The sequence below is a fragment of the Oncorhynchus masou genome, chromosome 29, assembly GCF_036934945.1.
Source record: "Oncorhynchus masou masou isolate Uvic2021 chromosome 29, UVic_Omas_1.1, whole genome shotgun sequence".
Taxonomy (NCBI): Eukaryota; Metazoa; Chordata; class Actinopteri; order Salmoniformes; family Salmonidae; genus Oncorhynchus; species Oncorhynchus masou.
Genome location: NC_088240.1, coordinates 37462643 through 37480140, shown reverse-complemented (window position 1 = coordinate 37480140; position 17498 = coordinate 37462643). Strand labels below are relative to the sequence as shown.

Sequence of the window (17498 nt, the reverse complement as noted above, 5' to 3'; positions counted from 1 at the left end):
TGAATTTACCAGAAGGTGAACTCCAATCAAGTTGTTGTAGAAACATATCAAGGATGATCAATGGATACAGGATGCACCTGAGCTAAATTGAGTCTCATAGCTAAAGGTTCTGAATACTTACATAAGGTATTTCAGTTTTTATTTGTACTACATTTGCAAACATTTATAAAAACCTGTTTTTGCTTTGTCATTATGGGGTACTGTGTGTAAATTGCTGAGAAAAATAATTAAATCCAGCTTAGAATAATGCTGTAACACTAACAACATGTGGCAAAAGTGAAGGTTTTAAATACTTTCCGAATGCATTGTATATGTACACTATAAAAAATAAAAGATTCCTAGAGTATCCTTTAGGGGTTCTTTAAATTGAAACTCTGGGGGATCCCCTCTAAATTCTTTGAAGAACCCTTTAAAAGTTCTTCAAAGAACCCCTTTTAACAGATCCTTGCAGAACCTTTTGGGGTTCGTTTTTTAACTAACCCCCTCCCGTTATTTTTAATATGAATAACAGTAACACAATACTTTAGTTGTCAGTGCTTGTGATTTTCGTGGCAAAGCAGAATTTAAAAAAATCTAAATACGAGGTAAACTCCCATCAGGGCCCCAAGTCCAATGGGTATATTCTCTGGCATGTTGATGTTAATGTGTTGATGTTCTCCATAGCCAGAATGATTTTGTAGCGCATGGTGATCGAACAGGTTACCTGTTATATTTATCAGAGGCATAGAGAGAAAAATGTAATTATACAGATGAATAACAAAACATGCACCACATGTATTTATACCTTGGTTGTGGTTAATGTGAATAAAAAATTTAAAAAAACTTTTGATAATGGTTTTCATACACATACCTTGTCCATAATGTAGAGGCCTATGGGATATTTATTGAAGAGGTAAGGGAGAAGCATGGTAAATGTGATCTGCATAAAATACCAACTGAACTACCTTTGTATGCCTCATCTGTATACCTACAGACACAAAAGTGAGCAGTTCAGTCATCTGCACCCAATACAGCTAGCCTTCAACATACTCTTATAGCCTACATCTTCTTACCTCTGTTGATTGATATCCAGAAATTTGACAAACTGACTTGTTGGAAAGGTGGCATCCTATGACGGTGCACGTTGAATGTCCCTGAGCGCTTCCGTAAGGCCATTCTACTGCCAATGTTTTGACTATGGAGATTACATGGCCATGTGCTTGATTTTATACACCCGTCACCAACAGGTGTAGCTGAAATACCCGAATCCACTAATTTGAAGGGGAGTCCACATACTTTTGTATATATAGTGTACCTTAAGTGTTGGAATGGGTGCTTCAGAAATCAGCAGTACATCCTTCTCAACAATGAACTCTGGGAGCCTGAGAGAATGGAGTTTAAAACTTGAACTCCAAATAGCAGGGTCAAACGAAACTGGCATTTTCAAATGCATGCATTCTGACAATAACTCGAGTCTTTATTCATTTCAAAGTGGAAACATAAAACGCATCAAGGCACTCAGGTGCAGAGGACAGCAAATACAGCTTCATTTCTCCTCTTAAGCAATAAATAAGTACTACTATGACTGTACTATTACTGTGTAAACATGTGGTTAGTCCCATTGTACTAGGACTACCCAAAACCTAGTCAATACTGTTAAAAAGGCACTAACGTATACCATAGTATCTATAAATATCTGCCCCCTAAAAATATTTCATATCACACCAGACAGGACATTTTTTGCACTTCTATAAAACATGGTAAGACATTCAGTCAAAAGACAAACTACTAAAACATTGTTGCAAATGACTTAAATTAAAAAAGAAAGAAACCCTCATTCTACATATGTGCAGAAACAAACTGCTTAGCTAGATTTTGGCTCGTTATTGTCATCATCTTGCATGTCTGTAGACAACATGGATAGAGACAAGTCACAAATACAATAGTAATGTGGGAAATTGCTTATCCGCTTATGTAGAACACACTAAGTGCATCAACGCTAGACGCTTAGCTAGCTGAACTAAGTGTGCTGTTGCGCAATGTATAGAAGTGAAAGTACAGTTCATGAAAGTACCGTGGACATGACGTAAAAGCTCAAGTGTTGGCTGTTCACTTTTATTCCAATCATTAAATTCATATTGGTACCATGACAACTGACAAGAAAATACCTTTAAGTTAATACCAAAACCGTTGCCTGTTATTCTACCTCGCAGCATTAATCTAACCATTATTAAGTTGACTTTAAAAACAGAAAGAACCCCCCCCCCCCCCTGAAAAAAAGTAGAATATAGCTCTAGCATAAATTAATGTGTTGAAATGACATTCTATTCAACCTCCATGTCTGATACATCCAGCTCCCCGTCTGACTTCACTGGGGTGAGTTGCAGAGATTGTGAAGTTCCTGGCACTTCTGTTTCTGGGGCAGTATCTGTGGCCAGAGTCGCCAACTCCTGGATCTCTTCAGCTGGGGGAGTAGGCTGCTTCTCGGTAACTAAAATTGAGGATCAATTCAATTTACAGGCATTTAAAAATTAAGCAATGAATACAAATCAGGAAATTCTGCCAATCAGGGCCTAAAAATGAAAACCGGCCACCTGCCAAATGTGGGTGGACTTTAGCATTGGCGGGTAAAGATGTCTATTATATCAGCCACGTTGGTGGGTGGTCAGGGCTCCAAAGTGTCACCATTTCACTTGCATGTGTGAATAAAAATAGATATATTTTTTTTTAAATTGTCAAGTATGATCACATTTTAGCAAAATAAATGCTGCTGTATCGGTTTAAGTATTTCTGCCATTTTGTTTCATAGCTGGTAAATTAAACTGCACAAGGTCAAACAACCCCACAAATCCTAATATTGCCTATCCCACGACAACACTAACTGGCTGGGGGCTGTGCTCACGTGACGAGCGAAACATTTTTAGTAGCACTGCACACAGGTGTAAAAGTTGGTCTAATTTACTTTAAAACAAAAGTCTACTGAAGTGAGTTCTTCTGTTTCTTGGCTATTTACAAGCTAGGTTGTGTTTCAATGTTTGAATATCAACTGTTTGGGAAGAGAAGACAAAGCGGCTACTAGTTGGACTCAATCTCACAAGCACAAGCATGACGAGTAGCATTACCACAGTAACATCTCGCCCTCTTAAGGATCAGACCTTTTAAATTTGCGCCTAAAATGACAAACCCAAATCTAACTGCCTGTAGCTCAGGACCTGAAGCAAGGATATGCATATTCTTGATACCATTTGAAAGGAAACACTTAAGTTTGTGGAAATGTGAAATTAATGTAGGAGAATAACACATTAGATCTGATAAAATAATACAAAATACGTTGTTTATATTTACATCATCTTTGAAATGCAAGAGATAAGCCACTCGGCATTATTCCAGTTTAGCCGCAATTTGGATTTTGGGCACTAAATGGCAGCAGTGTATGTGCATAGTTTTAAACTGCTCCAATGAACCATTGCATTACTGTTCAAAATGTATCAAGTCTGCTCAAAATGTGCCTAATTGGCTTATTGATACATTTGAGTACATAACCGTGCAGTCTTTAAACAATAACATTGTAATAATACCATGTAATAGCTACTGTAAAATGAACAGAGCAGTTAGATAAATTCTTGTTAAAGCTTTCTGCCCATATCAGATATGTCTGTGTCCTGGGAAATTCTCTTGTTACTTACAACCTCATGCTAATCACATTAGTTCAACCGTGAACATTGTCTCATCTGATATTTTGGTTAAATGTAATTAAACAATATACCACATTACTCCTGCCTTGTTTTACATTTTAGAAGCATTGCAACGCATGCTCATCCGCTTGTGTTTTGTTGGTGTAATTCGTGTGAACATTTTTTTATTTGGTCTACTAAAAAAATCTGAGTGGGTGGTAGAATTTTTTAAATTATTTTTATTATTATTGTTTTTTTGTTTTTTTTTAATCAGTGGCTGGTGGCCAGTCAAGTTCCTCCACACCGATCGACAAACCATTTATGTATGGACCTTGTTTGTGCATGGGAGCATTGTCATGTTGAAACAGGAAAGGGCTTACCCCAAACTGTTGCCAAAGTTGGAAGCACAGAATCGTCTAGAATGTCATTGTATGCTGTAGCGTTAAGATTTCACTTCACTGGAACTAAGGGGCCTGACCCGAACCATGAAAAACAGCCCCAGACCGACCATTAGTCCTCCAAACTTTAGTTGGCACTATGCATTGGGGCAGGTAACATTCAAATGACATCCGCCAAACCCAGATATGTCCGTCGGAATGCCACATGGGGAAGCGTGATTCATAACTCCAGAGAAGGCATTTCCACTGCTCCAGTGTCCAATGGCGGCGAGCTTTACACCACTCCAGCCGATGCTTGGCATTGGGCATGGTGATCTTAGACTTGCGTGCAGCTGCTCAGCCATGGAAAGCCATTTGATGAAGCTCCTGACAAACAGCGGACACTGCTTCAAGAGGCAATTTGAAACTCGATATTGAGTGTTGCAATAGAGGACAGAATTTTTACGAGCTTCAGCACTCGCCGGTCCCATTCTGTGAGCTTGTGTGGCCTACCACTTCACAGCAGAGCAGTTGTTGCTCCTGGACATTTCAACTTCACAATAACAGCACTGCCAATTGACCGGGGCAGCTCTAGCAGGACAGAAATTAACTTACTGGTAAGGTGGCATCCTATGACGTTGCCACGTTGAAAGTCACCGAGCTCTTCATTAAGGCCATTCTACTGTCAACGTTAGTCTACGGCGATTGCATGGCTGTGCGCTAGATTTTAAACACGAGTGAATTCGGCTATTTCAGCCACATATTTGAAGTTATGTCCACATACTTCTGCATATATAGTGTATCTTCTTGAGCCAAGTAGCTGTGTGAACATTATACACTACTCAAAAAAATAAAGGGAACACTTAAACACCACAATGTAACTCCAAGTCAATCACACTTCTGTAAAATCAAGCTGTCCACATAGAAAGCAACACTGATTGACAATAAATTTCACATGCTGTTGTGCAAATGGAATAGACAACAGGTGGAAATTATAGGCAATTAGCATGACACCCCCAATAAAGGAGTGGTTCTGCAGGTGGTGACCACACACCACTTCTCAGTTCCCATGCTTCCTGGCTGATGTTTTGGTCACTTTTGAATGCTGGCGGTGCTTTCACTCTAGTGGTAGCATGAGAAAGAGTCTACAACCCACACAAGGGACTCAGGTAGTGCAGCTCATCCAGGATGGCACATCAATGCGAGCTGTGGCAAGAAGGTTTGCTGCGTCTGTCAGCGTAGTGTCCAGAGCATGGAAAGCGCTGCCAGGAGACAGGCCAGTACATCAAGAGACATGGAGGCCGTAGGAGGGCAACAACATAGCAGCAGGACCGCTACCTCAGTCTTTGTGCAAGGAGGAGCAGGAGGTGCACTGCCAGAGCCCTGCAAAATTACCTCCAGCAGGCCACAAATGTGCATGTGTCTGCTCAAAACGGTCAGAAACAGACTCCATGAGGGTGGTATATAAGGGCCCAACGTCCACAGGTGGGGGTTGTGCTTACAGCCCAACACCGTGCATGACGTTTGGCATTTGCCAGAGAATACCAAGATTGGCAAATTCGCCACTGGCGCCCTGTGCTCTTCACAGATGAAAGCAGGTTCACACTGAGCACGTGACAGAGAGTCTGGAGACACCGTGGAGAACGTTCTGCTGCCTGCAACATCCTCCTCATGACCGGTTTGGCGGTGGGTCAGTCATGGTGTGGCATTTCTTTGGGGGGCCGCACAGCCCTCCATGTGCTCGCCAGAGGTAGCCTTTTTTTTTTAAATGTTACCTTTATTTTACTAGGCAAGTCAGTTAAGAACAAATTCTTATTTTCAATGACGGCCTAGGAACAGTGCGTTAACTGCCTGTTCAGGGGCAGAACGACAGATTTGTACCTTGTCAGCTCGGGGATTCGAACTTGCAACCTTTTGGTTACTAGTCCAACACTAACCACCAGGCTACCCTGCCACCCCTAATGGCCTGACTGCCATTAGGTACCGAGATGAGATCCTCAGACACCTTGTGAGACCATCCGCCACCTCATCAGGAGCATGCCCAGGCGTTGTAGGGAGGTCATACAGGCACGTGGAGGCCACACACACGGAGCCTCATTTTGACTTGTTTTAAGGACATTACATCAAAGTTGGATCAGCCTGTAGTGTGGTTTTCCACTTTAATTTTGAGTGTGACTCCAAATCCAGACCACCATGGGTTGATAAATTTGATTTCCATTGATAATTTGTGTGATTTGTTGTCAGCACATTCAACTATGTAAAGAAAAAAATATTTAATAAGAATATTTCATTCATTCAGATCTAGGATGTGTTATTTTAATGTTCCCTTTATTTTTTTGAGCAGTGTATTTGGGAACAAGAATGATGAGGTTGCGCAGAGACATACCTGCAGTAGCGGGGCTCTCATCAGCTTCAGGGGCAGGTGCTGGCTCTACGGGTGCTGGTTCTACAGGTGTTGGTGATGTTGGTATGGGTGCGTGTGAGGGCGTCTTTGCCTCAGCAGTGACCTCAGAGAGTCGGGGGGCTTGGGGTCTGGTCTTCCTCGCAGGATTCAGGACATAACAATATGCACATCTGAAGGCTGAAACGAGACACATAAACCACCATGCCCAAAGCGACTGTCATAAATTTCCATGTAGACACAGATTCATGTATAATGAAAATGAAACCAATGATATTCCAAGAAGAATTGAGTCAAAGACGCATAAACTCATCAGATCGATGGGTTACACTCGTTTGCATAGTCAATCTAGATGGGCTCTTTTTGCTTACAGAGGCTGGTAGTGGCAGAGGCTTTTAAGAGCCTGATGATATACGGCACTGCCAAATGCTAGAGGGCAAATGAAGGCGCGGTGTTTGATGGAGACTGACAGAGTCGTGTTTCTCTAAATCTTACCAACATATTCAAATTCCTCTTTTAATGCCATGCCGTTATGGGTGAGACACTGCTGGCATATGAGGGCATATCTGGAGGGAGAAAATCATCTGTTAGAATGCGTATATGCAATGAAATTAATAAAGATAATTTAGCTGTATTTAAACATAGCAATTGTCACTAGAAATACATTCAACTGTAAATTCCTATAGCGCTTAGATCTGCACAAATACATATTTGATTTCCAAAAGCAAATATTTGGGTGACACTCAAGCAGAAGCAACATTTTACCTATTCTGAGGGCCATCGCCAACAAAGTACTCAATGACCCTGTCCATGGTGCCTCTATCCCGGGGGAGAACAGGTCTGGCCAAGGGTGGGCCTGGAGGGTGCATTCCTGTTATGGCAGACACACATGCACATTAGCTGCACAAAGTGTTCTCAAACACAAATCGTCACACACTGCGCCAGAGGAGAAGAAACCAGACAAATCTACCGTTAGCGGCAGAGGACCATGATAAACGGTTGATACGGACAGGTTTTAATAATGACTTGGAAATGGATCTCACTTGCAAAGCACTTGAACGAGAATCCCTGCTGTGTCGCTGAGCAGTAATTAATATAATCTAACATCAAGAGCAATCATAGGAAGATGACTGGTCATTTCTGGGAGACTTGGCAAAGTCTCAGCTTCCTGCTGCTTATTCATTTACCAACATATGGAAACTCTGTGGTGACTCTTTCTATCAAATTGCTTTTCACTTTCAATTTTCCACAAAAGTGCCTGAGTTTCGAGCCATATGAAACATTTGCATGGTGTGCCTATGCCAAACGCAATTTCACCTGGCCAATAGAAAGGCATTTAGTAACATTTCAGTACCAATGCCCAGAGAACAAATGCCGGCCTACCTAATTAATCATAGTTAAAGTGATCTTGGCTCTTGTACACCTCAGTTGGCATTCCACATGGCAATTACACCATGTTGCTTTCTCTGGGAAAGCAAACAGTCTTTAACGGTTTGCCCTCTTTCGCATTTCCTATGAAGTGTCCAAGACCAGACCGCATGTTTACATAAGAGTAAATATACACTTAACATAAACTGACAGTAGCTAGGTTTCCATCCAATGGGCGACAGATTTTAATGTTGTAAAAGATTGTAAACTCTGCATAAAAACTACATAGGCGTTTTCCCTCAAGATGACCCATCAAACTGACTTGTTGTGGATAAATGGTTGTGTGTGTTGATGTAGTGCACATAAAAATTACTTATGCGGTTAAATTCCTATGTACCTAATAAAAAAATACAAGTTAAATGGTTTCAAATCGTATTTTCAACTTTACTACTGGTTGTCACAACAAATGTGTTTGAAAGCGAATGAGCCCACGCTGGTCTTTGCGCATGTGCTCTAGCCAACAGCGGATTTCACATGACTGGGCATGAGCGCAAGCATGGGTAGGCATGGGAGAGCATAGCCAATCAGAATTAGTCCCCCCACCACAAAAGGTCTTTATTACAGACAGAAATACTCCTCAGTTTCATCAGATGTCCGGTTGGCTGGTCTCAGACAATCCCGCATGTGAAGATGCCGGATGTGGAGGTCCTGGGTTGGTTACACGTGGTCTGCACTTGTGAGGCTGGTTGGACGTACTGCCAAATTCTCTAAAACGACATTGTAGGCAGTTTATGGTAGAAAGACTAACATTACATTTTCTGGCAAGAGCTCTGGCAGACATTCCTGCAGTAGGCATGCCAATTGCAAAAGTGTGGCATTGTGTTGTGTGACAAAACTGCACATTTTAGAGTGGCCTTTTGTCCTCAGCACAAGGTGCACCTGTGTAATGATCCTGCAGTTTTATCTTCTTCTTGATATGACACCTGTCAGGTGGTTGGATTATCTTGGCAATGGGAAGTCTCACTAATAGGGATGTAAACAAATTTGTGCCCAATTGAGAGAAATTAGCTTTTTATGCATATAGAAAATGTCTCTGATCATTTATTTCAGCTCATGAAACCAACACTCCACTTGTTGCGTTTATATTTTTGTTCATTATAATTTCATCTGTAGCCTAATGAAGAAAAAGATTTCCAGAGTTGTAGTGTGAATACCACACAACATATCGCGTGACTCCAAGTTTACTTCCATTTAATATTAGATCAATATATGCGCATTAAGGCATTTCCACCACCATTTTTTGCATAATTAATTTGACAGACAAAAAGACGGCACCTTGTCTAGCGTATTTTGTTTTGTCTACATTTGGAAAGTTTAAGGCCTGTCCTTCAGGCCTGTCATGACTTATTTTAATCCTACATGTACTTCACTCGTATAAAAAGGTTTGATGGAAACCTGGCTAGTGTCCGGTTTTATTTTGGAATCACCCTTTGTCGTGAGAAAAAAAAAAGTTTTTGAATTGGAACAAATTTGATGCTGCAAATGGCCCTAAAATCTAGGTAAAATTTCACACCTATTGACTTTGTTAACCATTATCGCCTCTTCTCTGGAGCAAGTATGACCTTCGGTTTGTTTTACGGCAAACCCTACCATAATGGATTCAAATACTACACTTAATTGGTCATAACTACCATTTGTAAAACAAACTGTCATACCGGTACTGTTAAAAAAAATTAAAAAAAATAAAAAAGTTTATTAAAGAGTCCCATCCCTGAAGGACTGGAGAGACAGGGATGGGTAAATCACCTTAAAATCGACCACATTATGATGTGGTCCCCGTGTGCTGCTAACTCACCCACTCCTGGAACAGGTGTGCCAGGGGTCATGGGCCTCTTCATCAAGCTCTGCTGAGCAGCCTCAGCAGACAGGATTCTCTCTGGGGGTCCTCCAGGAGCCGAGTGGAGGGGCGGTCCTGCATGGGTGGCCCCTGGTGCCAGAAGAGGACGTGCTGCAGCAGGAGTCACCGCCACCGGGGGACGAGGAGTGACATACCGCTGACGGAGTTCTAATGGAGGAAACAATGCAGGGATTATGTTTATCAGTGGTCTGCAACGCAAGCACATGAAAGGCCTTAAAATATCTAGCCAACTATATTACCTTGGCCAGGTTTTGGAGTCATAGGTGTTCCACTTGGAATGGATTCTGGCACCTTCAAATCGGAAACAAGATTAAGAAGGATACTTTCAAGGTTAATTATAGCGGCACGGGGGTATTCAAATAATTAGTGGGCTCAGAGGAAGATGGAATACTCACCTTTGTCTTTGAATCAGGATCAAATCTCTCCAGAATAATTTTTGCGGTTTTATATGTTTCAGTCTCCATCACCTCTAGAAGCTGTTGGACAAAAGCAGTTCATATTTTCAATGCAAAAGGAAATGAAAAGGGCAAATAAAGCACAAATTGAAAGTCAGGTTGATTTATTGACACCTGTTTGGGTTATTTCAAAAAATTAAAAAGTCAAATTCAGTCAAACATCATAGTATTCGTCTTCAGGCAAGCATTGGAGTATTGAAGCAAGGATTGGTGTTCCAGTTAACCCCTTTGACTACGCAGGTTTTTATTAAAAAGACGCTTGTGTTTGATCTTTTAATTGACTAATGATGTTATGACATGTCACCATTCCATACATTTAATTCTGTTCAAATCCAATGAGTAATGAAGACATCAATGATGACTAATGTCGTACCTTCCATATCATCATTAATCAAATTAAAAAGAGCATGTGAACACACTAATTGAATTCTTGAAATAATGAACTGCTTTAAAAACAGGTGGGTCCTACGACCCACATCTATCCTGTCATGCATCTGCACAGATCCGGGCCCATAAACACAAAGCGTCTCAGAGCAGGCGCGCTGATCTAAGAACTGTTCATACAAATCTTATTCATTATGATCTAAAAGACAAAACTGATACTAGATCAGCACTCCTACTCTGAGAAGCTTTGTGGATACAGGCCCAAGTCTTTACAATGCCTGGAAAATGTAAAACATATCAATATGATGCGTTGGTGTTTGAATTATGTTGATATTCTCAACCAGATGTTTCTTCTCCAGTCTTATGAAACTCCACAAAATGAGCTACCTACAAAAGTCAAAATGGCAGCCAGACCGACATTCTATCACTGCATTGTTAAATGTTTTTGAAAATAAGTGTCCGTAGTATGCCTGCCCCCTATAAAAAGGCCCAATGTAACCATTAATTTTTTAAATATTTTTTTTTACATCAATAAAAATCATTTCTGGTTACCAATTAAGTAACTTATTGTGATAGATTTCCATTTAAAAAAAAGGGCAAAAATAGCTTTTTAGCAAAACTATTATTTCTTGAGCAATTTTGTTAGGGCTGTCTGGGACTGGTTTGAGTGGGGAGTGGAAAACCAAAAACTTGCTTTTGGCAAAGAGGTTTGTAACGCTTGGTATAGTGGGGGGGCAGGTAGCCTAGTGGTTAGAGCACTGGGCCAAGGATATAGCTCAGTCGAGGTTGCGACACCAGAAATTAAAAAGTATAGCAAATTCGGGGGCCTGACAAGGTAAAAATCTGTCCTTCTGCCCCTGAACAACGCAGTTAACCCACTGTTCCTAGACCGCATTGCAAGTAGGAATTTGTTTAACTGACTTGTCTAGTTAAATACAAAAATTAAAAAAATGTTCTATTAACCAATTTACTGCATGGTGATGTCACCATGGAAAGCAGAAACTCCCGCCAATGAAAAACTGCTGATTAGAAGGTCCTGTGTAGATTGAAAATACAACAAGCAACTATCAGGAAATAACGCTGATAAAAATGTTAACACTTTTACAGTCTTAGTTTCGTCAGCTGTACAATCTGATATAAAACTGAAATTAATTTTGACTGCATTGGGCCTTTAAAGCTGGAATCTTTAAAGGTAAAACAGCCCTGTCAGTTTGCGATATTACACCGAAGAAGTTAATGCAAACAACGACCAAGGTTTTATGTACTGCATAAATATTTTGCAATGCTGCACGACGCTCCTCAGGTCAGCAACCAATAGAGAAGCTAGGTGTTTGAGCAACTTCATTTCAGAGAAATATCAAATATTGCTAATTGTTTACGAAGAATAAGAATTACACACCCTACTTCAATAATGGAGTGTGAAAATCCATCAGCCATAATTATTGAAAGTTAGTCATGAGATGACAAGCAATTTCTCAGATGTATTTCCTTCTAGCAGAGTGCTTAACCAAGTAAAGTCTTAATGCCAATTAATGGCTGCATGCATTGATTTTAGATTATTTATTAGGTGTAGCAATTATTTAAGCAAAGTGCTATAAAAACTCAATAGCACGGCGCCACATGTAGACTACTGCAATACTTAGGTACGACACCTTGTAAGTGTTCATCTCAATATAGAGGAAAATGCCAGATTAAGCCCATTTAAAATAAGTTACAGGATGTAAAAATGGATAAGGATTTTTTGATGTGCAGACATCTCAGCTCTTTCATATGACACCTTCACAAATGATTAGGGGATCCACATTGTTTTTCACCCTTTTAAAGATAAGGGATCAGCTATGGTGGGATTCTAAATTGCGGTCTAGACGATGTTCACCCAATCAAAAGCAACCCTGTAAAAAAGTGAACATACCATTTTTCTTTTTTGTGATTTGAGGTCCTCCAATTTCTCATCTGAAACAAAAAATGACATTTGAGTGATTACACCAAAAGCAGAATGTCAAGTAAAATTGTATTAGTCACATGCGCAAAATACAGATTTAGCAGACCTTCGTGAAATGCTTACTTACAACCCCCTAACCAACAATGCAGTAAAAAAAAATAAAAGACTACATATAGATAAGAGATTAGCAGCGGTGTCATAATAATGATGATGAGGCAGAGGTAAATAAAGTTCAAAGCACATACTGTTTTTTTCTGTTCTTCTTTTAAAAAGAGTGAGCAGCCCCTTTCGAAGGAGCCATACACTGTTGAAAGAAATATTAGAACCTCAATTGCAGGTTCAGTAACAAACTATTAGTAGTTATAGCAATCCATTTCTTTAGAAATGTTCTTAAACAGCTATACTTACAATAGTGGAAATACTACAAAAGGAAGGACCAATATGACCTTTCCAATCATCTGTTCGGGGAGGTACCAAAGATACACAATTATGCTAGCCATCAGGTAAAGAAGAGATGAGTACTGAAGCAGTCTCCACACCCATAACTTCAACTGTTTTTGATACAGTTCTTGACATTCCTCACAAGCCTGGATATCCTGTAAAAAAAAACAATGATCATGTTCCTCAAAAACAAAACAAAAACACACATTGAATATAGCCCAGCTCTCCCTCACTATAAACTGACAAGAAGTTTAGTATTCCCAAAGTATAATACTAATATCAGAACTTTTAGTTATCCAACATAACCCTATGGCTACAATTATGTCAATACTGTACCTCGTGTGTATGATGAATACATAAACAACCAGCATAAAGCCAAACATCAATACAATATAAGTGTTGGAACCTGGACTGTGGCATAACATTTGGAAACATGACTTTTCCATCCTTCCTCCTGTGATCTTGACAAAATGCAGGCTTAAATCAGACTGCATTGCCAACTTATCTTTCCTTTATATTTAGATGGAAAGGAAACACCTTTGGTTCTCGGTGTTGATTAACCTCACCCCCAAAAATATCAGTTGGTGGACAGCGTAGCGACCTATCCTCCGCTGGTGCTAGGAAACATTTGTGTCTGTCACTCCACTGGACATTGGTTCCAGTGGTCTAAACCGCGAGCGAGACAGGATCTGTATAATGTAATAAGGTCAATCTCTAGTCTAGAGCAAGTTCCCAAAATACTCTTGAGGGAGTGTAGCCTCTGAGGCTAAATATATTTTTTCAAAAAGCAGAAACACATACCTTATCAATTCCTTCCAAAACCTCTACAGTTGATGGCTTAGTCTGTCCAAAGAAAAATAAATGATACAATTAGAGATTGAAGACATGCATGGAGTTCAGTTAAGAAAGCAGTGTACCATCCATAGGTTATGACCATAGGCTTATTTTCTGGAATTATGAGGGTCCCTACATTGCCTTCCAGTTTGCATAAGTTCAAAGTACTGCACATTCCCACCAAATGTTCCCATTCAGAACACAACTTGTGTGAAAAATAGGACTGTCCATTCATCTAGATGTGCAGATTGTTGCTTCTCTTTGAGAAATGCAAGAGAAGTATTGCATCATTGTAGTATTTAAAAACAAATTAAACTTGTGATGAACAAAACTTTCATTCAAAAGCACTTGCATTTCCACTTGTATAAAATATGCTGTTCCTAAATTACAGGACATAGCTGGGGCCACTAATACAAATAAAAGCACTCGCTGTTGTACATCAATTTGGATTAAAGTGTCTGCTAAACCGTACATAGGCCTATAGTATCATCATTACATTTACCATTATCATGTTGATATGATAACAATGCTAATGTCCATTACCCCATAAAACAGCATTTGTTTTTAGGAAGTGCTAAATAGTAAAGCCATAACATGTGAAAGCAGAGGTTTTTGTATCATTCCTGTCCCATGCATGGACATATTGCACTAAACAGAGCTCAAACAAGTGAACGATCACTAGACTTGAATTACATATCAGCCAATGATTATCACCCACACGTTCTCCTCTATACTAGTAGAAAATGACAATGTTATTTCAGACATATGCACTGCCAAGCAATGTAGACAGACCGAGTCAACTAATCCCCTTCACGATTTAACATCCAATGAAAGATATTCAGTAATGTCAATAACACCACAGCAGCGTATGCATAATACATCTTGTGTGTTTGTGAGCATTGCAGAGCACTTCTTTAATGCTGCACTATTTAAATGTCAAACAAGTTACGCCATACATTCTATAGCAGGGATGGGCAACTTTGATGGGGGTGGGGGCCACACATTTTGAACTCACAGGGCCTGCAGTGGTTTGTGGGTCTGCATACCCCACACGCAGTCAATTGATTTGTGCAGATAAACTACTTCACTCTTAACTAAATGTGTTATATTAGTACCTAGGACAAGCCCTTAAGCGAAATTTGGTTGCTCCCCTCAGGATAATTGTTTTGTTTTAAAGTATATTTCTACACATTTTTTCCATGGGGTGTACAGAAAGTTTTAAAGCAAAAAAATATAATAAAGCAGTTTAACATCTAATTTCCTGCAATTCTACAAATTTTGCCATGACTTATGCCATACTAAAGCAAAGACTTTGTGCATCTCTGGGTGATGAACTACTGCTTCCCTGGGTCTTTTCATGTGTGTATCTGAGCTATTGCAGTTTAAGCAGGCAGCAGTTGGGCCGGTATGACGTAGCATTACGATAAGGCTGCGCTCACAACACTGGAAGTAAACAGGAATAGGCCTTTAAGATCGCAAAAACGTCTATCATACATGTCAGATTTCAATACTGGCCCATGTCCATAAGGCAGGTTGAACATGGTGAGAATGTAGACTCCTAAATTGACAGTGCAGTTTGTTTAGACAATTTTACAGCTAACTAGCTACTTCACGTGCAGATATTGACTTTGGTATTATTGCGTGTGGCTACGTACCTAGCTAGCTTGCCCATAGAGAGCATTGCCAGGTTTTGTGGTAAACTTCAGCTGCAACAGATTTCCACAACAATTTTTACATTGCTACCAACCTTATAAAATGACAAAATGAATGATATTGTCCTCACATATTAGTGTTATCGAACACTGTAAATGATAGGAATTTTTCCTTTAATAGGTTATCAGAGAGACTGACAAAAAAACAAAACAAAAACAAAAATCAATGGGGTCCCCTGGAAGTCAGGGCCCTGGGCACATGCCCAGTCAGTATAAGGCCATGAGTACTACAAGTTTAGATAACAGGCTAGACTAACGTCCCAATCAACATTTTTTTAGCTGACATGGGTATTTGAGTGATCAACATCAGCAAAAAACTGATGCACAACCAAATTTCAAAATTGCACCTTGTGTATTCTACTATTCTAACTGTAAACTGAGAGCCAACTAAGTTCCTAAAAATATATTTAATACGTATTCAATCCATACATATCAGTGGAGGCTGATGAAGGGAGGACGGCTCACAATAATGGCTGGAACAGAGCGAATGGAATCAGACACACTGAAGCCATATACTTGTTGTATTTGATACAATTCCACCTTTCCCACTCCGGCCATTACCACAAGCCCAGCCTCCCCAATTAAGGTGCCACCAACCTGTGATACATATCACCAAGAGGAAAACACAGGTTATGCCATACATACCCTAAACCGGGATATTACAACCCCCATGTTGAGGACCAAATGAAGTCAGTCTTTTTAGAGCCCTCTGATTTTCCAGTGGAATCTCTCTTCACCTGCTTACAAAAATGTACTGTTAGCTAATACTGCTCAGTCTACATTCCTATCAAAACAAAATATAAGCAACCAATTATTGTGCAAGGAAGGTAGCTGATGATAATGCATGGGTGTCCAATTTACTGACACTAAATTCACTTGAGTGTGGGACTCAATATCCATAACGTTACCAACTTTTGAAAGCATTATTCTTGATTTACATATTGGTTAAATTACATACATTAGCTAGCTAATCCCAAAGTGGGTCACATGACGCATGTGTTTACCTGTCCAGGATTCATCAAGAGTGTAGCGTATGTTTTGAAGCGAGCAAGCAACAGTTCGATGCGTGTCCAAAGGAACAATAACAGAACAATTTACTATTTTGGAATGTATAGACACTAGCTAAGCCTCGAATAAACTAACTATAGCAGACGCACCGCACTAACGTTTGATACCTCGCTCGACCACAACGAGTTGCTGTGACGCTAGCACCACATTACCTAGTTTAATTTATGATGCATTTCTCAAATTGATTGACGGTACCGTTCACATTGCCCAGAAAAACAAAATGCACATTGTGACATAGTCAACCAAATGTGTGCATGAAATAGCTCAACGGCACACTGCGCTGGAGTTAGCTAAATACTAGTTAGCATGCACAAGCTAATTTAGCTAGCTAACTAGGGCTTGGCTCATGGGCAGAAGTGTTCAACATCAAGCGACAACTCGCTAGCCAATTCGACCTTCTTGCAGAGAAGGGGAAAACTATCTAGTTAGCTACTAAATTGACCAACTCAAACGTGTCAAGTTGCAGCGTTCTAGCCATCGTTGTTCCAGTTAGCAACTTTAGCTTCATGCAACTTTAAACTAGCAGTCGCTATTTCAGCTAGACACTTTATCGTAAACGCGATTCAATATCAAGGAACACACTTTTTCTGCTAGCACTGGCGTTGATCTAATTCTGAAGCAATTTACCTGGACAGTATTAATGTCCGAAGTTCATCTGTGACTGAAACACAATTAACACTATATTGTTGCTTATATATTAGGGGCGGAAGAAGATGCGCGACCCACTTCTGACGTCAGAAGACACGCAAACGTGCCCCTATCCGCAGATCCAGGGTCGGTTTATGTGACTTCACATAATACCGCATACGCTGTAACGTTGACTGTCGCTGACTTCACCACGTGACAGAGGACTTCGTGTCAGTGAAAAAAAAATGTAGCAAACTCGTAACGGCTCCTCCAAACTGTAACGTGTTGCCATAAGAGCATGTTGTTTTACTAAGTGCA

At 40.1% G+C, this 17498-nt stretch overlaps 1 protein-coding gene across 4 annotated transcripts; it reads right to left on the bottom strand.

The window, feature by feature from the left end:
• Positions 1-1431: 1431 nt before the first annotated feature.
• lnpa (limb and neural patterns a) lies at positions 1432-17293 on the bottom strand. Of its 4 annotated transcripts, none has more exons than XM_064944731.1 (13): positions 16490-17293; positions 16131-16225; positions 13741-13782; positions 12907-13094; positions 12744-12802; positions 12469-12509; positions 10113-10193; positions 9957-10008; positions 9655-9864; positions 7197-7302; positions 6927-6997; positions 6417-6611; positions 1432-2470 (listed from the first exon to the last, which is right to left on the bottom strand). In XM_064944731.1, the coding sequence occupies exons 2-13, from the start codon at positions 16155-16157 to the stop codon at positions 2304-2306; spliced, it is 1239 nt and encodes a 412-aa protein (XP_064800803.1). In that variant the 5' UTR covers positions 16158-16225; positions 16490-17293; the 3' UTR covers positions 1432-2303. The 4 variants fall into 4 exon arrangements, with proteins under 4 accessions (XP_064800803.1, XP_064800802.1, XP_064800804.1 ...); XM_064944730.1 differs by having other exon boundaries at positions 16131-16222; XM_064944732.1 differs by having other exon boundaries at positions 17181-17290.
• Positions 17294-17498: the final 205 nt, after the last annotated feature.

What these genes read in the sequence shown, in the direction of transcription:
- lnpa (XM_064944731.1), bottom strand. Translation starts at nt 16,157, where the DNA reads ATGGGGGTTGTAATATCCCGGTTTAGG. An exon ending in GACTCCAAAACCTGGCCAAG is followed by an intron (nt 9,865 to 9,956) that starts GTAATATAGTTG and finishes TTCCTCCATTAG; the next exon opens with AACTCCGTCAGCGGTATGTC. An exon ending in GGCGATGGCCCTCAGAATAG is followed by an intron (nt 6,998 to 7,196) that starts GTAAAATGTTGC and finishes TTCTCCCTCCAG; the next exon opens with ATATGCCCTCATATGCCAGC.